The following is a 25,279-nucleotide window of genomic DNA, read 5'->3' as shown; positions in this document are numbered from 1 at the left end:
CATCTGGCGTACATTGTCACATGCGTGCATCCTCTACACAAGTGGTTGTGCTTTGTGTACTTTACTGTACAGTATTGTATAGAGTACAGTAGTATAGTATTTTTATTTCAAGCCCAGGATGTCCAGAAGCAAGAGTAAAAGCAGCGGTGATGTAGCTGGTACTGCTAAGAAGTGACAAGTGATAAAGATGGAAACAAAAGTGAAAATAATTGAGAGAGTGGAGCGAGGCAAAAAGATGGTAGACGTCTCTTATTCTTATAACATGAATCATTCAACCATTGGCATGATTCTAAAGAACAAGGACAAGATCATGGGGCATGGGAAGTCTGCTGTGCCAATTATGTCAACAATAATATCGAGGAAGCATGGAAAAGTGATGGAAGAGGTGGAGAAACTTCTCAGTGTGTGGATACAGGATCAGCATCAGTGTCAAGTCCCACTCAGCTTAATGCTGATTTAAGAGAAAGCTAAAAGCCTTTATGAAGACTTGAAGAAGAAACACAACGAAGAATCAGAGGGTGCAACTTTTAATGTCAGCCATGGTTGGTTTCATTGGTTCAAGGCTAGAGCCAACCTTCAGAATGTAAAAGTAAGTGGCAAGGCAGCGAGTGCAGATACGGTAGCTGCCTGGGAATTTCCTGAAACACTTCCAGAAATTATTGATGAAGGCACATATTTACCCGAGTAGGTTTTTAATGTGGATGAGACAGGACTGTACTGGAAGGGGATGTCAGACTGAAGTTACATCAGTAAGGAGGAAAAGTTGATGCCAAGTTATAAAGCAGCAAAGGATAGGTTAACTCTGTTGTTTGGTGGCAATGCTTCTGGTGATGTGAACCTGAAGCCTCTCTTAGTTTATCATTCAGAGAACCCAAGAGCCCTTAAAAACATAGCCAAGGGTTACTCTTCCTGTTGTATGGAAGAATAACCCCAAAGCCTGTGTTACACAGGCCATTTTCCAGGACTGGTTTTTCCACCACTTAATCCCAGAGGTAGAGAAATATTGCTTGGAGAAGGACATCCATTCAACATTCTTTTGCTGCTCGACAGGGCTCCAGGCCACCCCCCATTCATGGATGACTTTCATCCCAATATCAAAGTAGTGCATCTGCCACCAAATACCATGTTGCTTATCCAACCTATGGACCAAGGAGTTATAGCGGCTTTCAAGAAATATTATTTACGTCACACTTTTCGTCAGGCAGTAAAGGTGAGTGACGAATCGGGAACAACTTTGTGACAATTTTGGAAGGACTATAACATCTACAAGGCCATAAAAAACATCGACTTTACTTGGCTTGAGGTTACGGCCGTCACCATGAATGGGGTTTGGAAGACCCTTTGCCCACAGTTTGTTCATGATTTTCATGGATTTGAGAAGTTGGATGAAGAGTCCAAAGAAGTCTTCAGCAACTTAGTGACCCTCAGCGAGAAGCTGCAGCTAGTTCCGCAAGAGGACGACTTCATTGAACTCCTTGCTGCGCAACACGAGGGGCTTACTAATGAAGACTTGATGGAATTGGAGGCCCAGAGAAAGGACCAAGAGAGACAAGAGGAAGTAGAAGTAACTGAAGAACTGAAGAGATTCACGACATGGGAAATGGCAAGGGGATTTTCTTTATTTGAGGAGACACTGTTAGTTTTCGAGGCACAGGACCCGAATGTAGAATGGTACACGAAGTTTGCAGGAGCCATTCAGAATGCAGTCCAGTGCTACTGTGTCATCTATGGTGAGAAAAAAAAAAAAAAAAAAAAAAAAAAAGAGAGCTGCTACCCAGACATCACTGGATCGTTTTTTCAAGAGGGTAGATAGAATTGACTCCAGCAAGGAACAACCTGTGCCATCAACATCAGGTGTGAGTGAAATTGCAGCTCGCCCTCCATCTCCTATTGCTGATGATCCTTCAGCTCTACCACCTCCCACTTCCCCTCCCTCCTCCATTCAGTAACTCTTCTTGCCTGTTCACTCGATGCCAGTCCTTGCATGCCAGCTGTTGTACTGTACTGTACTACTGTACTTTTCAAGGTACTGTACTGTAAGATTAAAAATGTTTTCTTTACTTTTTGTGTTTGTTTTTTATGTATTATTTGTGTGAAAAGTATTATAAACCTATTGCAGTACAGTACCATAGAGCCAATTGTGTTAGTTGGGTACCTAGGCTAAATTTGTTGGACTTATGAACACGTTGGACTTATGAACGCGCTCTCGGAATGGAACTCATTCATATGTAGGGGACTTACTGTATAGCATTTCCATTTGACTAGCAAGGCCTTTTGTGTTCTTCCCTGGATAGCCACTAAATCCAAGTTTACCCATCCCCAAACGGGAATGTCACGTTGAAGAGTCACAGGACTTCTATGGGTCAGTAAGTAAGAAATTAGCAGGTTCCAAAAGGAATGTACTTGGTGACTGTGTCCGAAAGGTGATGCTGTTGTGTGGGAAAATGGCCTCCTCTGAGTAATCGCAACCACTGAGTCTATTTCTTCCTGTTTCCCTTTCTCTTCTTGGAAGCCTATAGGGTTTCTCCTGGACCATCTTGGAGGATTCAGGAATCACCTCTGTACATACAGCAATCCCTGAATGAGCGAATCCCCTCTGACACTTACGGGCATTCACAGTACAAACCTGTACAAACATCAATACCAATTATACTTCCAGCAGTGGCAGCTCCAACAACAGTACACTGAATTGACCCAAAGGACCCACCATAAGGCCAATTTAATTTCCTGTCCCCACGTCAAACTTTGCTCATAGCCCATCAGTTGAAATTGGGTACTTTTTTTTTCTTCCAGTTTTATTGAGATATAACTGATATTCATCACTGTATAAGTTTAAGGTGTACAGCACAATGCTCACATACATCGTGAAATGATTATCACAGTAAGTTTAGTGAGTATCCATCATTTTATAGAGATGCAAAATTAAAGAAATAGAAAATATTTTTTTCCTTGTGATAATTCTTAGAATTTATTCTCTTTCATATATAACATACAGCAGTGTTAATTATATTTATTGTGTTGTACATTACATTCCTAGTACTTATTTATCTTATGGCTGGAAGTTTGTACCTTTTGACTACCTTCATCCAATTCCCCTTCTATACCACCCCGTCCCGTAACCACAAATCTGATCTCTATTTCTATGAATTTGTTTGTTTGTTTTTGAAGTATAAGTGACCTACAACACTATGTGAGTTTCTGTTACACAACATAGTGATTTGATATTTCTATAACATTTCAAAATGATCACCAATATAAAGTCTAGTTACAATAAAGTCTAGTTATAATATGTCACCTTACAGACATAAAAACCCTACAGAGGTTTTTTTTTTTTTCTTTTGATTCTCTGGAAGTTTTAATTTATTCTGTCAATGAAGCTCACACAGCATAAGGACTTAGGCCCTCAGGCTAGGCAAGACATCATGGCCCTTGGAAGAAGCACCAAGGCTGCCTGCAGGAGACAGTAAGATGGACTCTTGGTGGGAAAGGAATGAGCTACGCGGATGAACCAAGCCTTAACCTAGTGCTTAAAAAGAAAAAAATACCCTTCCCTTCAGTTATTAGGGAGAGGTATGAGGGAAGGGGGTTCTTATTGCTTGCCCCTCCATGGACCTATAGGATCTGAGAGCAGGGGAGAAGAATGCAAGCAGGCTGGTAGGAGAACCAGAGTGAGAAGTCACACAGTTCCCTGGGTGGATGAGTCAAACCCTGGGCTTGGACTTCAGCCCCAAGGGCCAGAACAGCATCTCTTTCTTCTGAAGAGGTCAAGTCGCCTGAGCTCACAGGACTAGGAATGTCAGATTTCCAGCCCCTCCTGATCCATGGTTGTTGGGATTCCCTTGTGTCTCAAAAGCCTTGGAGCAGTAAAGAAAAGTTACTCTCCAGGAATTTCTTTCCCAGTCAGTAAGCAGCCAACTCTCCTGGCAGAAATGTCCTTTCTGCCCAATCTGCCCCCAGGAGGGTGGGAATGTGGCTAGCCCTCAGGAAGTGTCCCAGAGGCTCATATGGCCCAGGATGGAGAATGTGCACCTTCTTCAGAGGCTCAGAACTCCCACTTGTCCACCTCCAGCTCTTCCAGGTTTGTTACCAGGCCAAAGATTCCACTGTGATCCTGAGACTGGCTGCCTTCAAAATTGGTGATGGGGGTGACAGGACAAAGCAACTCAGGCAAAGCCTCTGAGGCACGTCGCTTGATCTGCTTGAAGAAAGAATGGTTCAGGAGGGTGCTGGCACTTGGTCTTACATCTGGATTGTGCTGAAGGCACTGCTCCACAAAATGGTGGAAGTGGGATGAGAAGATGCGGTGATAGGGGTGAGACAGTGAGTTGCCATTGGAGGTCCTGGGGGTGCTGGTGGTCAGGCTATCACTCAGGCCAGAGTTGGCCACTGAGTGCGAGATGCTCATGGTCAGCTCCTGGGCAGGGATGGTGCTGGTGTCCAGCAGGCAGGGCACAATGCCATTCAGCTTCTCCAGTAACATCTGGGTGGCAGGCATATCCTTAAAGAGGACATGGCTATTGGCCAGTTCACAGGCTGTGATTCCCACACTGTAGATGTCAAACTTGGTATCATAACCCTGAAGATTCTGCTGGAGGACTTCTGGGCTGAGCCAGGGCAGAACCTTGATACTGTACTTGGTAAAGTCGTGGACCACATGCTGCTGCTGCCCATGGCTGATCATGCTGAGGTTGCTGCTTAAACCGGACAGGTAGACCTTCCCATCTGTGGAGATCAGAACGTAGGTGCCTGGCTTTGACACTCCTGTGCATATATCCCACATGGTGGATGTAGTCCAGGGCCTTGAACACCCCCTGCAGGATGTAAGCAATTCCCAGCTCATTCATGCTGTCCATGAAGTGTGTACAGATGAGGTCCTTTGCAGAGCCATATGCCATGAATGATGTGATAACCCACAGCTCATTGTCTGTAATAAATGTGGCTTGATATGGCAGGATATTGGGATGGCTGAAGATCTTAGAGACATGGAACTCCCCTTGCAAGTATGTCACCAGCTCATTGGAACAAGCTTCTAGGTTAATCCTTCGTACAGTCACATACTCTCCCATTGGTTTGTACCTTGCTAGATTCACTGTCATCAGATCCTCGAATCCTTTGCCTGTAATGGTGAGTAGCTCATAACACCCTCCCTCTGTCAGAAAGCTACTCACGATCTCCTGTTTGGAGAAGGATGCTATCGACTCTGAGCTTGCCTCGTTGGTCTCCAAATGGTTCCAAATCTCTTAAGCCCTCAACAATGAACTTTTCCGAGGCCAAATGGCTAATTCACTCTATTTACTTACAAGAAAAGACATGAGTTCCTAACATGTAGACCTACTTTAATTTCAAAAACTTAAACCCAGCTCCATCTCCTTGGTTTAAGGCTGTGTCGACACCAGGTTGATTGCTGGGAGGCCAGAGTTATTGACAATATTCCTCATACTGTACATTTCATACCACTGACTCATTTATTTTGCAACTGGAAGTTTGTACCTCTTAATCTCCCTCACTTATTTCTTTCCTGCCTCCACCCCTCTCCCTTCTGGCAACCAGCTGTTTGTTCTCTGTATCTATAACTCTGTTTCTGGACTCCACATATAAGTGAATTCATACAGTATTTGTCTTTCTTTGTCTGACAATTTCACTTAGCATAATACGCTTTAGGTCCATACATGTTGTTGCAAATGGCAAGATTTCATTCTTTTTTATGGCTGAGTAATATTCCATTTATTATATATATCACATCTTCTTTATCCACTCATCTAAGTGAACACTTAGGTTGCTTCTATATCTTGGCTATTGTAAATAATGCTGCAACGAACATAGGGGGACATATACCTTTTTGAACTAGTATTTTTATTTATTTGATATAAATATCCAGGAATGGAATTGCTGGTTTATATGGTAGTTCTATTTTTAATTTTTTGAGGACTCTCCATACTGTTTCCATAGTGGCTGCACCACCACCAACGGCGTACAAGTGTTCCCTTTTCTCTGCATCCTCGCCAACACTTGTTATTTATTTTCTTTTTGATAATAGCCATTCTGATGAGTGTGAGGTGATATCTCATTGTGGTTTTAATTTTTTTCATAAATTTATTTATTTTATATTTTATTTTTGGCTGCATTGCGTCTTCGTTGCTGCGCTCGGGCTTTCTCTAATTCCAGCGAGTGGGGGCTACTCTTTATTGAATGCACGGGCTTCTCACTGCAGTGGCTTCTCTTGTTGTGGAGCATGGGCTCTAGGCACGTGAGCTTCAGTAGTTGCAGCAAGCAGGCTCAGTAGTTGTGGCTCACAGGCTTCAGAGCACAGGTTAAGTAGTTGTGGCGCACGGGCTTAGTTGCTCCGTGGCATGTTGGATCTTCCCAGTCCAGGGCTCAAACTCGCGTCCCCTGCATTGGAAAGCAGATTCTTAACCACTGCTCCATCAGGGAAGTCCCTACCATACTGTTTTGATGACTGTAGCTTTTCTTTCTCAAGATTGTTTTGGCTATCTGGGGTCTTTTGTGTTTCCATACAAATTTTAGAATTATTTTTTTCTAGTTCTATGAGAAATGTCATTGGTATTTTGTCAGGAATTGCATTGAATCTGTAGATTGTATTGGGTAATATGGTCATTTTAACAATATTAATTCTTCCAATCCATGGACACGGTGTATCTTTCCATCTGTTTGTGTAGTCTTCAATTTCTTTCATCAGTGATTTATAGTTTTCTGAGTGCAGGTCTTTTACCTCCTTAGTTAGAAGTATTCCTAGGTATTTTATTCTTTTTGGTGTAATTGTAAATGGGCTTGTTTTATTAATTTCTCTCTTGCTGACAGTTCATTTTTAGTGTATAGAAACACAACAGATTTCTGAAATTGGGTGATATTTTTACCTTATGGGAAAACAGACCAAGGGGTTTAATGTGTGTGGATCAGGAGCTACTGCAACAGCTTCAGGAGATCATGGCATTCAAGAAGGGAGAGCAGGGAGTGCTGGGTGGCAGGGGAGGCTAGCTCATGGCAGGGGGGCAGGGAGCTGGAAGACTTTCATTTTCTCTTGGTCTCTGACTTCAGGGTTGGAGTGCCACTGCCTCTTCCCTCATGAACCTCCAGCATCAGTCCAGAGAAAACCTGAGCCCAGGACCATTTTGCCCCCAGTCCACACTGCATCCCTGGGTGCCTTCAGCCACTCCTGCCTGCATCCATCCACAGGACTGGGTAAGATGCTGACATGGACATTGGGTCCTACAGAGCTGTAAGCGTTTGAGATCCTCAGCTCCATGAAGTTCCCGGCATACTCTGTTTTTTCATCAAAGCAGCTGAGGGTGGAGTGTGGATGGGAGAGTGGGATAGGGAGCACAGAGTCAAAGAGCGGGTCTGTGTCAGTAAGCAAGGCTTTGTGTTTGTTCACTTTGGGTTTGAATGTCATCTGTGGGGCTCAATCAAATAAACTTGTAATGTTTTTGGCTTATCTAAAGCTCTATTCCAAACATCCTGGCTGATGCCATTTATTTCAGCTTTGGGGACCCTTTGATTCAGCAGCCTCATCCACATTGACGTTTGGGTGGGGCTGTGCAGCTTGCTGCCCCATTGTCATAACATCCTTCCTCTTCCTGCATGGGGGAGAGCGAGCAGGAACCAAAGCACCATCCAGGTGGCTTGTTTCAATCCTGCCTCTCACTGCTTAGCCTCGTTAACAGGTAGGACAATGTGAGACCCTCTAGCCACCCTTACCCTGCCACCCACCATTTGGGTGAGAGGATTCACTAACATGTGCCAGGGAGTCTTTTCAGATCCCCCGATCTGGTCCACAGGGTCCTTTGTCCTTCCTATTCCAGAAAGCCTTATCTCTGTCAGCACCCTATCCTCATTGCTAAAACTGTCAGGGTCTGGCATTTGAATTTACCCTGCTGATAAGTAAATAGCCTCTTACTGTTTCATAGATGCTGGCCAAGATGAGACTCTAGTGACAGAGACAAAGGACTTTATTACGCACGGCACATTAAGCCGTATAAGCATAATGTTTACATTGGCTCCCTTGCCCCCCAAGTCCTACAGGGGCAGCATGGAGGGCCCCAGTAGATGCCATGCATACAATGGGTTTGTGTTGCATCTGAGGAACACTGAGCTTGGGGAACCCACCTGTTTTATAGCAGGAAACAAGCAAGCCTGCTTTTTGTCCTAGAGGGAGGTATTACTTCATCCCTCAAGGTTGCTCACTACAAACACAAGCCTGAGAAATGGCAAAGAGCAGTTAGGACCCTGTATCCTTGGGATACCCAGGAAGACTGTGCAGGGACGCCACGGCTCATGGCCTGTTGCCTCTCCTAGGAGTTCCTACTCCATGTCCGTTTCCAGGCCATGCTTGTCTCTTTTTTTTTTGCGGTACGCGGTCCTTTCACTGTTGTGGCCTCCCCCGTTGTGGAGCGCAGGCTCAGCGGCCATGGCTCACGGGCCCAGCCGCTCCGCGGCATGTGGGATCTTCCCGGACCAGGGCACGAACCCGTGTCCCCTGCATCGGCAGGCAGACTCTCAACCACTGCGCCACCAGGGAAGCCCCGCTTGCCTCTTTTTTAAAAGCTCCACCTCTCAGTCCTGATCAGCAGTTTCTGCTGCCCTTCTCTAGTCTGCCCAGACTGGATCATGGCAGCAGAAACAAAGAAAAGAGAAACTCAAGCTCTTTTTTTTTTTTCCCCACACCGTGGCACATGGGATCTTAGTTCCCCTACCAGGGATCATATTCACACCCCCCTGCATTGGAAGCACGGAGTCTTAACCACTGGACCTCCAGGGAAGTCCCCCCAAGTTCTTTTAAGATCACAGATGCAAAAGACTTAAATAGATCTTAGCTGATCAAATACAGCAGTATAATTAAAGAATAATATATCATAACCAAGCTTTTCTAACATATAAGGATGGCTCAGCATTAAAGTTTATCAACATGTATTAACAGACTCAAGGATAAATTTCATTCATTCATTTAGCAGATACATATGGGCACAGGGTTGACAAAAATGACAAAATTCCAGCCCTCAATGAACTTACATTCAAGTGAGAGACACAGACAGAAGACAAAGAAACAAATACATAATATGACATCTAGTAGTGACTGGTAAAACTGAGAAAATAAAGCTCCAGTGAAGTGATAGATATCAGCAGTTTCACATGGTTTCACCTAATATATACGTGGGAATTTAATATTTGACAAAAGTAGAAATTCTTATCTGGAGGAACAGATAAATGATACTGGGGCAATTAGCTAAACTTTCAGAAAAAATAAACGTAGGTATTTATATTTCACCTTTTATAAAACTACATTTCAGATAAATTAATGACCTAAACCAGAGAAACACACAAGACCATAATAGCATTAGAAAAAATATTGGAGAATATGCTTATCACCTTAAGGTATAAGAGGCCTTCTGAAATGAAAGCTAGAGCATTGAAGACAAAGACTGACACATTTCTTTCTGTATCATGTGGAAGGAGAGCAGAAGTGGTGTGTGCAACTGGCAGGAAGTATCATTAAAGGGCTGGGGGCCTCTGCTCTCCTTCTTCCCTGTCTTCCTTCTTGCTGGGTGGAATACATAAATGGTGGCTGGAGCTGGAATAACTGTCTTGAATCAACTTGGGAATGAAGACCTCGCAAGGTGGACCAACAGGATAATGAAGTCTGAGCCTCTGACAGGATGGAGGCCAATCCAGCCCTGAACCAACTATCACTGAACTCTTATGTGAGCAAGAAATAAAGCTCTTTCTTGTTTGGGTTGTGGTTATGTTGTGCACTATCACTTTGCACCTGAATCTAATCCTAACTGATACACCTTCTCAGCCCTAGGTGAAAGATCATGATTGTTTGTGTAAGCCACTGGTTCTCAACTCTGGTTGACTTTTACAGTCATCCAGGGAGCTTTTAAAGAACACCAGTATCTCACCCCAGACCAGTTACATCAACACCTCTGGTGGTAGGGTCCAGACATGGGTATTATTATTATTATTATTATTTTTGCGGTACGCGGGCCTCTCACTGTTGTTGCTCTGGACGCGCAGGCTCAGCGGCCATGGCTCATGGGCCCAGCCGCTCCGTGGCATGTGGGATCTTCCTGGACCGGGGCATGAACCCGCGTCCCCTGCATCGGCAGGCAGACTCTCAACCACTGCGCCACCAGGGAAGCCCCAGACATGGGTATTCTTAAAAAGCTCCCCTATGAGTCTAATACGCAGTAAGACTATGAAGAATTAGTTCAAGCCAATAAGGACAAACTTCTTCCCCTCCTTCCCAGTCTCCCTTGTAGTAGGAGAGGTCATGGACCTAGTTCTGGCCTGTGATACCTAAGTGGAAATCCGCTGAGATTGTTTCTGGGACAGTGTTTACATTTCTGATAAAAAGGAGCCTATGTGGCTGTGACTGTTCTTTCTCCCCCTTTCTAGCTTTGAATCCAGAAGTGATGTCCAGAGCCACAGCCACCATATATGGTGAGTATGAGGCCCCAAGGATGAGGACACTAGACAATACGCTAAGGCTGGAGAGTGAAAAGGCAGAGAGCCTGGATCTCAGGGTGCATCCACATAACTAAACCAATCCCAGTAACTCCTTACCTTCAGAAAAGAAGGGAAAAAATCCAACAGCCCTTATTTGTTTAATGAGTTTTCTGTTTATTGCAGCAGATCACATTCATAACGGAAACATATACAGGTGTTTTGGATGCACTTTTGTAACATTTATCATGTGTACAAAAAAATTGTACACGAATGTACACAGCAACATCGCTGGTAATAGCCCAGACTAGAAATCACCTAAGAATCCATTGACGTGAGAAAAGCTCAATAAATTTAGTAAATTCACATTATAGAATACTATGCAGCAAAATAAAACAATAAGTCTGCTCATTTTCTAAAACATGGTATCTTAGATCTCTAAGACATGGTGCTGAGGGGAAAACGTAAATTATAAGACAGTAGGTATATAGAGTATGAAACCATTTATTCTGAAGCACACACCCATACACTAAAAACAATACTATATATTATTCCGTGCGTGTAAGGGGGTGTGCTTGCATATGGAAAACGTTTCGGGGGAGACAGCTAGCTGCCTATGGGGACAGGGCAAAAGGATTGGGGCTGTGGTTGGGGTGGTAAGAAACTTTGGCCTTATTTATAATTTATAAATTTTTAAAAAAGGAATGTAATCATTTACCTACTGTCCAATTAAAAATACCCAAGCAAAATTTTATATTAAAATTAACAAGAAAAAAGAAGTTCTACTTTTGGGGGACTCTTTCCACTGAAATCACCTTTCTCATTCTCTGCCATCTCTGACCTCTTGGTCTCTCCTGTTCATCAAGAGCAGACCCCAGCTCCTGGATCCTAGCCTTTCTCCTGCCTCTGCCATGACACTAACCTAGGTGACTCCCACGGGGACACAGATGACCCAGTGTAGGTCTGAGTCCTCTCTGCAGAGGTCTCCTCGAGCTCTCTTTGGGATCCACTCCCATAGTCCCATCTGGGACTCCTCTATCACTGGCACCTGCTCCATTTCCAAAACGGCTGGTGGAGACACCCTCCTTTCCTTCCATCTTACTTGCTCAGTGACTCCCACGAGCACTACTCTGACTATTTTGGGATCTTTGATCCTTTTCTCACCTGTCTATCCATTAGATCTCTTCTGACTGTCTTCACTTCCCTCCCGATCCCATTTTGCCAACACCCTCAACTCTCTTGTACCTCTCTCTGGCAAAATACATCTTTAGATGAACCCAAGTGTTGGCTTTCTCCATGAAGTCACACATAATCATATCACGGTAAATTCATGGTCACCATTCCAACAGGGTCCTTAGTGTTGCTCATTAATCCCTCTCCATTTCTCTCAGCTCTAGAACTTGAACCAATCTTACACACTACTCCTTACTGTACCTCACCTCCTCAAACATGCCTGCTCTCCTCACTGGGTCCCAGTGCACCATGGCCATTCTCACCTCCACAGAATAGTAGCTGCCTTTTCCAGTTCTTTTTTGCCAGCTGGTGCATCCAGTCCAACTGCTTCTGGTGTTGGTCATTAACTGCTCACAGCTACCCCCTTCTCTGGGAGGGTTGTCCATGGTCAGTGGAGCCTCCAAGAGCCAGAGATGCCTGGAAGATTAGCCCATGCAGGGCCGAAGCAGAGTTATTAAGCCTTGCCTCAAATTGGGACAACCCTGAGACATCATTCCGGCTCCAGGGCTCCCCAGAACAAGCTGAGGTATACTCCAGCTGAGGCTACATCTTGCTGAGCTCCATCCCCTGCCCTCTTCTTAGGAAAGGATTCTAAATGCACAAACCAAAACCAATAGGATTACAAATAAAACTCATTACACTGATAACAATAATAATTATTATTATAATGCAAACTTGTAATACAGTGCTATGTGTGCTGATTTATTAGTGAATTAAATAACAAAATCTAGCATTAGGTCAAATAATGTCAAAGTAGAGATCAGAGTAAATGATATTTCAGGATATCTGCCACAACTGAAATGCAGTATGAATTATAATTTCTATTAGTGACAAAGTCAAGGGTACTAAAGGTAGCACTACAGTTTCACTCTACATTCATAATGATAGGAAATACTAAATTTCAGTTAGAGTTTAGTGAGAATAAAGATGTGATTTTTTTTTATTTTCCCCTTCCAAGTTCATGGTACTGATTTCTATTCATGGACACCTGGAGCTCTAGTTAGGATCCCATTCTGGACAATTTATAGGCCTAGGAAACTGACATTCAATTCATCCAGCCTCATACTGAACACTCATATATGCTTCATAACAATTAGAAGGGACAAGATGGTTTAACCTCCCTCACCTGCCCAAGAGTCTGGTTAAGGAACTTTTCAAGGGTCCTGACTGAACTTCCCTATTCTCAGGTAGTATCAGTGAGAGATGCCTTAATAGGGACTCGAAATCCAGGATAGCTCACCAAATTCACAAAACTCACCAGAAGAGCACAATGGCCTTAGTGATGGTCACATTTCCTTGGCCTGAATCAACTGGCATCCTTCATCAATTCCTTTCACCCTTTTGACAGCCACATGGTGTTATACCAATTAGCAGATGTTGTTTGTCGGGCTGGGCTCAGATCTGTGCAGAATTTAGGGATGGAAATAATGTTGTAGTTGCCCTCAAGAAAATTAATATTTTCTGGGATGAAAATTAGATTATTAGAAATTAGACCAAGACGGCACTCTCTTCTTTCCCACCCTAAATTTCCTAAAGTAACAGAAAACATAGTTTTTTAAAAGTGTAAACCTCCCACTTTTTCTCCATTAGAAAGAGTAACATCTGGAAGAGAAAAATGGTGGTGGATGGCAATAGCAGTGTGGAACCGGGAACTAGGGAGTCTAAGGAGGCAAGATGGTGTGAATGTTTTCTGGTTTTGATTCTGGAGATGGAGGAGTATGTCATTAATATTATACATTGATAAATTATTCATTAGCTACAATATTAACAGCTTTTTCAGGTGTTCAAGCACTTTTCATGTGTTCAGGTTTCTTACGCACTTATCATCTAATTTAAATCTTTTCACCCAACAGTAGAGAATGCCCTGCCTAAAGGAATGCAGAAAAGAGACACAAAGCTTGTGCTTGATCCCCAAGATTAGAACCACTGCATTCTTTCCCTTGGGCTGGGAGAATGCTCTGCACCTTTTTGGATGGATTAGGTATACAAATGACCTAGTTAGTGGTTCGTAAATTTGTGTGTATCATGATCCTGGGGGAGCCTGTTAGACATGTATTTTCTGGGGCCCCAATCCTGACATTTGGATTCAGCAAGTCTGGGGTGACACTCATAAGTCTGCACTTTTAACAAGTGCCCCTGGTCCACTTGTGTCATCTGTTTTAGGCATGTCGTTTGTAAACAGCATGTGACTGGAAATTTAAAAATAGGTCTTAAATTCCCTTTTAGTCACACTCACAAACTTGAAGTAATTTCTGTCTCCAATTACGATCCTGCTCAGAGGACTTCAGGCCTAGGATACACTATTAGGGAAACAACTGTCAGAGCAAAGAACAAGCCCACCTAAGAAAAAAACAAGGAAACTTGATTAATACAGAGTAACCGGGCAGGCTAGGAGACTGAAGAAGCCAGACACACACACCTTCTCCCATGGATTGTGTGGCGTTCATTAATGCCTTTAGTGTCGGACATACGATTGTTCAGTGAGAATTGATTAAAAGAATAACAAATACGTGGACACACAAACATTAAGACAGATTCTCCAGTATTGTTTTTCAACTTGTTATTAAACTCGTTTGATAAAATGAAACCTCATATTCGCCTTTAATGTTATTTTGAAGTTTCAACATAAATACGGTGTCTGAAAATAAAGCAATAGACAAAGCGGCGCTGTGCACCATCACGGTCCAAGGGAAGTGGTGAGTAGAAGTGGATGAACGCGGAGGAAGAAGAAAGGGTCGGAGGTTTCGGTTGGAGAAAATGAGCGTACCTCCCAGCATCAGTGCCGGACCGGAAATAGGGGCGCCGGGCCGCGCCGGCTTCCGGCGTCATTTCGCCGCGACTTCCTGTGGAGAGCATGGCGACTCTCGGGGGTGTCCGCTGGGTGACCCGAGTGAGGCCCGGGGCATGCTGGGGTAGGCGGGAGGGCGGCGGGTTTGTACCGGGCTCACTGAAATATTCGGGGCATGAGGCTCTCAGGTCCGACCTCAAAGGCTTATGTGACTGTCGTAGGCGCTGGTCGCCGCCCCGAATCCCGGGGCATGGAGGAGCCTGTGTACCTCGGCCGTAGCGCAAGCCGCCTCGCGGAGCCAGGTAAGTGCAAGTTCGGCTCCAGTCTCGCCCACGCCCCGACCCCTCCTCTCCTGGCCTACCCCAGGACTCCTGCCCCAGCCCCAGCTCTAGCTCTGCTGACCCCGCTCGCAGGGCGAGGACGTGAGGGTGGAGGGCGCCTTTCCCGTGACTATGCTACCGGGAGACGGCGTGGGGCCCGAGCTGATGCACGCTGTCAAGGAGGTGTTCAAGGTGAGTGGCCTGGGGGAGTCAGCTAGCAGGGGCGATGGCCTGGGTTGGAAAGGACTTACTCGATTCTGACCCTGCGATTTTTGACACCTGCCCCTGAAGGCTGCCTCTGTCCCAGTGGAGTTCCAGGAGCATCACCTGAGCGAGGTGCAGAATATGGCATCTGAGGAGAAGCTGGAGCAGGTGCTGAGTTCCATGAAGGAGAACAAGGTGGCCATCATTGGTATGTGTGCCTCCTTGCTACTGCACCCATGTTAGTTAAAATCAAACGAATAAATGTTCATTAACCTTTCCTCAGCACACACATAATACATTAACTCTCCCGAGCTCCCACCACTGGTGGCCATCAGTGGGAACCCAGTTGGAAACCCAGGAGTTGAGAGATTGTGTGCCTCTCATGCTCTCTATGCAGGAAGGCTCAATGAGTTTGCAGTCTGTCATGGGGCTACATGATGGGTCACCAAGTCTTGTTAACTGTTTCTAGAATGCCATTTCTAGCTGCCTCTTTTCTTTTGTCTTCCCTTCTGCTTCCCTACTGTAATCGCCTCATTAGATTTTTTGGCTTTCAGTTCTGCCCCTATAGTCCATCCTCTACAGCTCTTCCCTTGGAAAAACCAGCATGACTTTCAGGCCCAGCCTTAGTGTAGGAGAGTAAGCTCTTTATGAGCTGACCCTCAGCTTTTCTGCCTTTGTTTCTACAACACTTGTTGTGTGCTTTGGTCACACCAGACTATATTAGTTTCCAAATACATGTACTGTCTTGACTTTTGCTGTTCCTTCTGCCACAGTGTTCTCCTTTTGGTGCCACCTGTCAGAATCTTTCTCACTCACTGTATTAGTTTCCTAGGGCTGCCGTAACAAATTACCACAAACCTGGTGGCTTAAAATAACAGAAGTGTATTCTCTCCCAGCTCTGGAGGCCAGAATCCTGAAATTAAGGTGTTGGCAGAGCTTCTTCTGAAGACTTGGGTAGAATCCTTCCTTGCCTCTTCCAGCTGCTGGTGGCTCCTGGCAGCTGCTGGCATTCCTTGGTGTTTCTTGGCTTGTAGATGCATCAGTTCAGTCTCTGCCTCTGTCTTGATATGGTTTTCTCTACTCTGTGTCTGTGTATCTGTTTCTCCTTCTTTTCTTGTATAAGGACTTGTCATTGAGTTTAGAACCTACCTGGATCCAGTGTGATTCCGTCTCAAGATCCTTAACTTATTATATCTGCAGACACTGTTTTCCTAAATAAGGTCACATTTACAGGTTCTGGGGGTTAGGACATGGGCATATCATTTGGGTGGTTCACTATTCAACCCTAGTACACTCACTCAACCTAAGGTCTGGCTGAAGTGCCAGCTGTTCTATGGTACTTCCTGATGTTACCAGAGGGAATTTCTTCTCTGTGCTCCTGTGCGTGTTGGTAATACCTCTCCCATGGTATTTATCATTTCTTTTATATTAACTGTCTTCCCCCAATGCATTGTTTGCCCCTTGAGGACAGGAATTTGTGTTGTGTTTTTTGGTTGATATCCCTAGTGCCTGACACATGATATTCAATAAGTGCTGGTTGAAAGATGTCAAATATGTAGACATAGAAACATCAAGAAAGATCTATTAAACCCAGGCTCCTTTGTTTTGAATTTATTTATTTATTTATTTATTTATTCATTCATTCATTCATTCATTCATTCATTCATTCTGGCCGTACTGGGTCTTAGTTGCGGCACACGGGATCTTTAGTTGCGGCATGCGTGGGGGGTCTAGTTCCCCGACCGGGGATTGAACCCGGGCCCCCTGCATTGGGAGTGTGGAGTAGTCTTACCCACTGGACCACCAGGGAAGTCCCAAAACCCAGGCTCTTTGATAACATGAGAAAATTCTTTTCTGTCCTTTTAGGTCATCTTGAAGTTTCAACATAAATTAAATTTGGTGACTAGAAATGAAACAGTGGGCAAAATGTTTCTGGTTTTAACTACATTATTTTCCTTTGCCCCTTGCCTCCAGAGGCATTTAATGTCACTCATTTGGGAGTGGGAGATGGGAGTCTGGGGTGGGGGTCAATGAGGGGATTGGACACCAATCTGGGTTCCCTTGGGCTTGGCCTGTGTCTAACCCCCCCGCCCCCCACCTCAACTTTGTTTATGCAGGAAAGATCCACACCCCGATGGAGTATAAGGGGGAACTAGCCTCCTACGACATGCGGCTGAGGTAGGTGGTGGGAGGACATGGGTGAGGGGTACTGGGGCACCAGGCACAGTGCTCATGGCTCTGCCCCATCCCCAGGCGTAAGCTGGACTTGTTTGCCAACGTAGTCCATGTGAAGTCACTTCCTGGGTACAAGACTCGACACAACAATCTAGATTTGGTGATTATTCGAGAGCAGACAGAAGGGGAGTACAGCTCTCTGGAACACGAGGTGAGGCCCTAGAAATTGCGGAGGGCAGGGGTGAAGTGGGGAGAGAGGCACAGCTCTTTCCCTTTTTTCTAGTGTCACCCAGCTGCTTCTCTCTTACGCAGAGTGCGAGGGGCGTGATTGAGTGCCTGAAGATTGTCACTCGAACCAAATCTCAGCGGATCGCAAAGTTCGCCTTTGACTATGCCACTAAGAAGGGGCGGGGCAAGGTCACAGCTGTCCACAAGGCCAATATCATGTGAGGGACATGGCTTTGCATGGGGTAGGTTCCTGGGAAGGTAGCTCCCTGCCCTCTTTATCGGCTGAATGTTCCCTTTGGCCCATGGACAGGAAACTGGGGGATGGGTTGTTCCTGCAGTGCTGTGAGGAAGTTGCTGAACTGTACCCCAAGATCAAGTTTGAGACAATGATCATAGACAACTGCTGCATGCAGGTGAGGCCCTCCCGGTGTCTCCATTCTCAGTGCTGAGCAAGGTAGGGAATAGGATTTACGTCTCTCCTCCATGCCCACATTTTGCCCCCAGCTGGTGCAGAATCCTTACCAGTTTGATGTGTTGGTGATGCCCAACCTCTATGGGAACATTATTGACAATCTGGCTGCTGGCCTGGTTGGGGGAGCTGGTGTGGTCCCTGGTGAGAGCTACAGTGCAGAGTATGCAGTCTTTGAGACGGTGAGTGAAGTCACCGCCTCCCTCAGCCCTCTCTGTGCCCTTCTTCTGACCTCAGGTCCCCTTGATAGCTCTCCCCCAGTGCATCCCCCTCCTAAGTGACCCTGGCCTGCTCCTGTCCTCCCAACCCTTACATCTGCTCAGTGTTCTTGGCCTTACCTTTCATCCTAATGCCCTTCCCTGACCTCAGCTTCTGCAGAATGTCTGCTCCCAGTGACTCTGGCCTGCTCCTCTTTCCACAGGGTGCCCGGCATCCATTTGCCCAGGCAGTGGGCAGGAATATAGCCAACCCCACAGCCATGCTGTTGTCAGCTTCCAACATGCTGCGGCATCTCAAGTAGGTCACTGCCAGCCCGGGGAGGCAGCTGGCTGTTGTTTGGGGAGCACAGGTGGGGAAATCGGGGGGACGATGTGGGGGGAATCTCAGTTTCTTTCTGTCCACATTGGCAGTCTCGAGCATCACTCCAACACGATTGCAGATGCAGTGAAGAAGGTGATCAAAGTCGGCAAGGTGAGTTTAGAAAGGCTGTGGGGTTTAGGGTCTCGGTAGGACTTCCTGGGGAACCTGAGTTGGGGCCTCCTCTCCCTCCAGGTCCCAAGAGCCTCTGCTCCCTGCTTTTCCCCCAGTCCTGTCAGGGCTGTTCATTTCCCTTCTCTTGGCTGTTTCATCCTCTTCATCTCCTTTGCCTCCTAGTTCCCATCTGCTATTCCCTCTCTCCTGCTCCATCCATTGGCTCTTTAATTGGCCATCTTAATGCAGAACCTGCTGCAGCTTCCTATCTAAGGGGAGATGGAGGAGCAGAGGGAGATAGCTGGCAGCAGATAGGCACCAGTGTCACCTTCTCCACACCTGGAAGCCCATCCTCATCTGCCATTCCCCTGTGCTTCCACCTGGTCTTCTCCATTTCCTCCGAGGCATCCTTCTCCTGTCTCCAATCTGCATTTCCCTTCTCACTCATGCTCAGCTTCCCACCCTCACCCAGGCCACAGCAGAGCTCTGGCCTGGCCCTCAAAAGACAGGAATGGACGGGCCCACGCTCTTCCAAACCTGGCCGCCTCCTTGCATCTCTGCTGCATTGTCTTCTTTTTTCTGGCCTTGTCACCCTCTTTGGATTCCATTTCCATCACACTATCCTGCCTTCATGGGCTCTCTTTTCTTCCCCACGGCTGTTGCCGGTGGTGGCTGTAGGTGCGGACTCGAGACATGGGCGGCTACAGCACCACAACCGACTTCATCAAGTCTGTCATCGGCCACCTGCACCCCTATGGGGGCTAGAGCCCTTTATTCCCTCCAGCCTCACAAGGACCATACACCTTCCTTCAGTACGGTGGACCAGAGAAGAGCCCTAAACCTGTAGACCATTATCACCTTCTGGACAGAGCCTAGGTTGTCTGGGGCTGGCTTCCTTAGGGAACTTAGGTGGTGGGGGGTTAGGGATGGGGCCCAGGCCACAGAGGTGATGACAGTTCTCCCCCACAGGTTCGAACTTCTCACATGGGTGGTTATGCCACCTGCCAAGACTTCACTGAGGCGGTCACTGGTGCCCTGTGTCCAACCCATAGGTCCCACCATGTAAGGTGTCCAATAAAACATGATATGAAATGATACGACTCGTGAATTTGTTTTTATTTTTATTAGGCTATAGGGGATGGATTGGGAAATATCTCTTAAGTTATGCCCTACTAGGGAAATGTCCATTCTAATTTTCCTGGGATAGCTTTCGGAGTTTTTTCTTTTTCTTGGAGCTGCTGCTCTTGCTGGCAGCAGCCTCTTCAGGTCCACTGCTGACAGGCTCCTCCTTGGAAGAGAATTTCCTCTTTTTCTTGGGGACCCTCTTGTTTCCTGACTCTTCAGGGTCACTATCTGCTTCCTCTTTGGGAAAAGATTTCTTCCTCTTGGTAAGACTTACACTGCCAGCTGTCTCTTCAAGATCACTAACCAGCTCCTCCTTGGAAAAAGATTTCTTTTTTTTGGGTTTGGAGGAGACAGATGGGTCTTCCATTCCATTCTCCTGAGGAGCCTCCTGGGGCTTTTGCTTTTTCTTCTTTTTGGGTCTTTCACTTGTCTCCTGATGGCAGAAAGGGAAAAATGGGCATGAAAGAGTGTCATCCATTGTATGAACACGCACACACTCCCCGTTAGAATTCCAGCTGTTAAGTACCCAGGGCAGAAAGACTGGTGGATGGAAATGGTGTTAAAACTGTCCAGTGTTTCTGGGATGATTTTTAAATTGTATGGCTCTAACTCTGGAAATGCATGCCAAAGGTGACCCCCCCGCCCCCGCCGGCCAATCACTTAGAAAGTAGGGAGAATACACAATTATCTAAGCCCAATAAGTAATTTACAGAAAACCCTACCATGCTGGTTGCAAAAGAATCATGACACCAAGTTCCAGAGGGGACCCTGAAACATGGGCGGACTGGGCACTACGACAATCCCAGGGAGAATGATTCTAACGTGGCACACTGGAGCCCTCCCTGCCCTCAACCCCCAGTATGAAATGCTACCATTTCTAGACATGTCTGGGAACAAGCAGAGCAGGAATTTACACTACCCCTGGTTGAGGACTCCTGGGAAGCAGCCAAGGACAGAACACACTCGCCCAGTGAACAGGTGTTGCTACAAACCAGCGCTCTGGGCTCTTGAGCGAGTTCTCTCAGCACCTATCTCCTTCCTATAGAATCAAGAGGTAGTTTTAGAGGTTTCAGATCCTTATTTCAGTCCAAAAGCCTGTATTCCAGACCTTGACTTGAGGTGGCATATCCTCTGTTCTGCTGTTTTCTGTCCTACGGCTTAAGATCTTCACTCAGGGCTAAGGGCTGTCTACTACTGACCTCACATTCCTCCGGGGTACTACTGCTGTTTTCTGAAGATGCTAGGGCAATCGCAGCCAGCCTTTTCTTTTCCTTCTTCAAGCGTTTCTTCTCCTGTTTCTCCAGCTTCCTAGTAATCTCAGCAGCCGCTTCCTCTGCCTGGCCAAAGAAAAGTGCTGAAAAGGCTTGAAGACCTCTGGTTCCCCAGGTCTCTCTCTTGGCTTTATTGGATCAGGCTCATTAAATCAGTTTTATGCCTCCACTCTACATGGTCAGGCTAAGACAGTTCATCAACTCCAACAGCCAGCTCTGGTTCTCCCCACCTGACCTGACCCAAACTGACCTGAACCATTGCCTCCTTCATGACATCCAGATTCTTTCGTGGAATCTCTCCAGTCTCATAGAAGGACAGCCGCTCCTCAACTTGTTCTCGAAGCTTCTCCCCAAATACACTGGTAGGTACCTCTGGATATGCATGTAAGTAAACATGACACGTCAGTCTCTAAAGGGACAAACTACTCACCACCCCCAGTATTCCCTCTACCCTCAGCTTCACTCAGACCCAAAGTATCAACACTCACTAGGTGAACTGCTGTTGACGAAAAATACTGCCATCATTGTAGAAGCTGCTAGGGTAGTCAGCCTCCCTCCCTCCCAACTGCCAACTTCCCCACCCATACCAGAGAAGCAGTCAATTCGTGAGGCAATACTGCATTTGTTTGCCAGGTATCGGGAGATGCGGCCTTTGTTCTTGGCAGCTGCTCGGCCAATGAAGGTAGAGTGGAAAATGAGTCCATATTTTGGGGTGTTACCCCTTGTCTTCAGGGCTCTGGGAGAAGAATATTCAGCGCAGAGTTTTAAGATCAGAAATTTCAACCGCGTTAGCTAAGGCAGCGCCTCCCTTCCCCACTTCCCCCAGTTTCCAGGTAAGCCTCAGGCTGGGATGGGTCTCTACCCCACCTCATGCCAAGCCACCACTCCCAGAGGCAGAGGGAAGGCATCCAATGTCGCTGACCTGGAAAGCTGGTCCCTGTGCTGGGCCCAGGGAATCACTCAGACACCAGGACTGGCCATCACCCCCATAGCAGAGGCCTGTACAGGTCAGGGAGCCCTGGTCAACCATCACCGTGATCCCCAAACAAGCAGTGGGCACCAGAAGTGGCACCTGAGTGTGGGCAGGTGCCCTCACTGGTACCTGAACAGGGCCTTTTCAGCCCCAAGGATCTGCACTGTGGATGCTGGATACTTGGCCAGATTGGTGAGACTGCCAGCGTGAGCAATGAGACGTGCACCTACCTGGAGAAGGATTCAAGGAATTAGAGAAGCTGGGATTGCCAACCTACCAACTGCATAATCCTGCTTCACCTCCTCCCCATCAAGTACAACTGGGGAAGATACGATGGGTCAGGACATACAATATAAATATACATGGTAATTCCTTAATCCCCCATTTTTTGGTTTCCCATGACGCACCGCTTCCCCAATTAGGGCGGACAGGCTGGGGGCTACTTGGCTCATCTTGGATCGCAGGTAAGTGTGTAGGCTTTGGCGGTACTCTGACAAAGACACCACACGACTGGAGAAGCTCTCGATGTTTATCAAGTCAATGGCTGATATGTCCATGCCTAAGGGACATCAAGTATGAACGCACGAGCCCAGTATTCAGAGCCCTGTACCTTATTTTGGCTGCCAGGCTCTATACTGACCCATGGAGGACCGCGAGGCATCCAGAATAGCCTTAGCCTTGGCTGCATCCATTGTCAGCTCCTCCAGCTTCTCCAACTTTTCTTCATTCAGCTCCCTTCGGTTTCCAATGAACTGAGCAAGGCGGCAGTATGTAGCATTGTCATTGATGATCTTTACCAGCTCAGGAAAGTGATACCCATACCACTCCCTGCAAAGAGCCACAATCACTCCATGGCCCAGCTGCCATGTCTCAAAGCTATAGCCTCAGCCCTCTTCAGATCTACTCTTTGCCTGGAGGAAACCGGAACAAATCAGATCCAAAACCTCAACTCCATGTCCCCCCATTCACAATACAGACCAGGCAAAGGGCCTGGGCTGAGGTGTATATGGGGTGTGTTTACTCTGCCTCCTCTTTCTATACAGTCAGTGTAAGAACACAGCCTGTGGTAAGCACCAGGAGACCCAGCTCCACCCCACATGGTTCTACCCACAGGAGCCAGTCCTGATCTCAAGATTCAAAATTAGCTAAACCACAGACCCAAGACCTTGTTTCTAAGGGGTGATCACCCCTGCACTTTACCTGACACGCATGGAGAAGGTATTGATGTCCTTATCCAGCTGGTCCAGGAGGCTAATGGACTGGATAATCATATTGTCCACTCGGTTCACATTAAACTTAACTTTGGCACGAGAATAGCTGTGTCCCAGGCCCAGTTGGGCTTTACAAGCAGACAGATCAGTCAGACCCTTCACCAGGTTGTGGAAGTGCAGACGGACTCCTGGAGGAGGGCAGGACTGTGAGCAAGGAAGGGCTGAGCTAGCTCCTGCACCCACGGGCACCAGCCAAGCAGGAGGGCTTCCAAAAAGCAACCTTAAGCCTAATGAGTTTCTAGACACCCCCACCCAGAATTCAAAAATGTCCACAGATGGTCTCACCTCGAAGGATTTCGGCTATGACACCTCCAGTCTGGCAGTTGTACCCTAACTCCTCTTGTATAGCAGCACCTATCTTGGGGTCCCCAACCCCCAGGAGCACTTTCTTCTTTTTGGATGGTAGGTGAGTCTCCAAGAGCAGGCGGAGGTCCTCATGAACAACACCTCAGGGCAAAGAACAGAGATCCCACTAACATGCTGAAGGATGCTTAAATCATAAAAAGGAATCCTGTCCCCTCAACTGATCACTGACAGGCTGATCTTATGTTGGTCTTGCAGAGCATGCTAGGACGGTGTGCCTAGAGCCCTCCCCTCCAGGCTTTGCTCAGAGACATGGAGACATCAGTGATTATACTCAGGGGATTGACAGACTCAGGTCATCACTGCAAAGCCTGCATCAACCATGGGAGGAACATGACTCGGGCCCAATAACGTAAGTATGAAATACATTACTGAAAGCTTTAAAAACACCCTGGAGCACAACAGGAGCATTTAGTACTGGATTTACCTTCTGGGACCAAACCTCTTTCTCTTGGCTTTTGGTATCAAAATCAATTGAACAAAGTAGCAGAAAACCACATTTGATTGGGTCTAGTATTATACCAGTCCCCCCACCCCAGCCAGATTTCATTTAGGAATCATTTATCACTACAGTGCCCACAAGAAATAAAGCCTACATCCTAGATTGTGCAATTTAAAAGGTTAACTGTAGCAGGCTTATCTCCCTAAAATATTTAGTGGCAAACTCACCTTCAGACACAGCGTTGGCATTTTCCAAGGCAACCTGGGACGAGGAAAAGGGACAAAAAGCCACGAGACGAACGATGTTGTGGAACTTGCCCAGGTTCAGCACGCACTCCTCCACCTGGGGGGGAGAAAGACGGATGAGTGGTTTCCTTCTCTCGCTCTTGCCTCTAGGGCGCAGTAAAGCAGCTGCAGGTCTGGACCAACCGAACGCTTTAAAAATGAACGGATCACGGGCCCTAAATCCCGGTTCCGCTTCATCGGTACGGGGTGGAGTCCGGGAGACTTACTTTTTTTTTTTTTTTGCATTTTTCATGTAGAGTTTTATTTGCTCTTTACGCAAAAATGAAAATCCGCATTTTGTAGAGAGTGCACACAAATTCGAATGCGGGAGACTTACTCTTAAATGCTTCAAACACGATTCTAATCACGAATGCAGTTAAGGACCCCCTGCTCTTGAGCTGTAGCGCACAGCACACCCCCCAATGCGCGGCCGGCCACGTGGGAGCGCGCGGTGCATGCTGGGGCCCGCGCTGCCCGAGGGGCTGCGGCGCGGCCAGGCGAGCCCACCGCGCCCACTCACCTGCGGCAGCAGCAGGCTGATTTCCTCCACCTCCTTCAGCGCCAGCAGCGCGTAGCCGACCGCATGCTCGAAGAGCACGTGCAGCAGTACCTGGAAAACGAACCGGGGCGCGAGCGTCAGCGCGGACCCCGCGTTCGCCTGGCTTCGCTCCCCGGGCAGGCCCGGGCCCCAGCCCGAACCCAGGCCCAAACCACGGCCTCCGCCTCGCCGGCAACCCGCAACCACTCCTCACCATGGCGCTCGCTCCTAGTCCGGCTCGCACTGCGGCGAGCGGGTTCTGGAGCGCGGAACCAGGCTCCGGAGGCCACGCCCCCGCGTCGTCGGCCAATCAGAGGCCGGGGACTGTACCTTTCCGCGCCTTCGGAGGGGGTCCGCCGGGGTGGTACGGCCCGCAGGGCTGGGGCGCGAGTGCGGACTACCGGGCTTTTTCCGGCCTCCGCTGAGGCTTGGTTGCCGGGGACG

General features: G+C 47.1%; 2 protein-coding genes and 1 pseudogene across 4 annotated transcripts; 1 reads left to right on the top strand and 2 right to left on the bottom strand.

Annotated features, from left to right (window-relative positions):
• Positions 1-3,829: 3,829 nt before the first annotated feature.
• LOC308628310 (STE20-related kinase adapter protein alpha-like) lies at positions 3,830-14,550 on the bottom strand (annotated as a pseudogene). The gene is made up of 3 exons (XR_014017919.1): positions 14,462-14,550; positions 4,030-5,278; positions 3,830-3,854 (listed from the first exon to the last, which is right to left on the bottom strand). The product of XR_014017919.1 is annotated as an STE20-related kinase adapter protein alpha-like (transcript).
• Positions 14,534-19,737, top strand: IDH3B (isocitrate dehydrogenase (NAD(+)) 3 non-catalytic subunit beta). Of its 2 annotated transcripts, XM_081256565.1 has the most exons (13): positions 14,534-14,584; positions 14,704-14,784; positions 14,896-14,994; positions 15,094-15,214; positions 17,124-17,184; positions 17,260-17,392; positions 17,494-17,627; positions 17,720-17,822; positions 17,914-18,060; positions 18,300-18,394; positions 18,508-18,568; positions 19,247-19,380; positions 19,538-19,663. In XM_081256565.1, exons 1-12 carry the CDS (start codon positions 14,549-14,551, stop codon positions 19,331-19,333), a joined length of 1,158 nt encoding a protein of 385 aa, XP_081112691.1. In that variant the 5' UTR covers positions 14,534-14,548; the 3' UTR covers positions 19,334-19,380; positions 19,538-19,663. The 2 variants fall into 2 exon arrangements, with proteins under 2 accessions (XP_081112691.1, XP_081112692.1); XM_081256566.1 differs by lacking the exon at positions 19,247-19,380 and having other exon boundaries at positions 19,538-19,737.
• Positions 19,677-25,145, bottom strand: NOP56 (NOP56 ribonucleoprotein). The gene is made up of 12 exons (XM_081256564.1): positions 25,050-25,145; positions 24,818-24,907; positions 24,241-24,355; positions 23,494-23,655; positions 23,138-23,336; positions 22,578-22,765; positions 22,345-22,496; positions 22,067-22,167; positions 21,552-21,700; positions 21,215-21,336; positions 20,893-21,030; positions 19,677-20,126 (listed from the first exon to the last, which is right to left on the bottom strand). Exons 1-12 carry the CDS (start codon positions 25,050-25,052, stop codon positions 19,758-19,760), a joined length of 1,788 nt encoding a protein of 595 aa, XP_081112690.1. The 5' UTR covers positions 25,053-25,145; the 3' UTR covers positions 19,677-19,757.
• Between the last annotated feature and the right edge of the window lie 134 nt (positions 25,146-25,279).

The sequence above is a fragment of the Mesoplodon bidens genome, assembly GCF_964165515.1.
Source record: "Mesoplodon bidens genome assembly, chromosome: 15".
NCBI lineage: Eukaryota > Metazoa > Chordata > Mammalia > Artiodactyla > Ziphiidae > Mesoplodon > Mesoplodon bidens.
This window is presented reverse-complemented; position numbering and strand designations above follow the sequence as displayed.

Bases quoted from the DNA above. Each gene is read 5' to 3' on its own strand.
- NOP56 (XM_081256564.1), bottom strand. The intron at 24,356-24,817 runs GTGAGTGGGCGC...TCTCCCCCCCAG, and splicing joins TCAGCCTGCTGCTGCCGCAG to GTGGAGGAGTGCGTGCTGAA. The intron at 21,701-22,066 runs GTACCAGTGAGG...TTCTTCTCCCAG, and splicing joins GCTGAAAAGGCCCTGTTCAG to AGCCCTGAAGACAAGGGGTA.
- IDH3B (XM_081256566.1), top strand. From the start codon at position 14,549: ATGGCGACTCTCGGGGGTGTCCGCTGGGTGACCCGA. The intron at 14,585-14,703 runs GTGAGGCCCGGG...TGACTGTCGTAG, and splicing joins GTGTCCGCTGGGTGACCCGA to GCGCTGGTCGCCGCCCCGAA. The intron at 18,395-18,507 runs GTAGGTCACTGC...CCACATTGGCAG, and splicing joins AACATGCTGCGGCATCTCAA to TCTCGAGCATCACTCCAACA.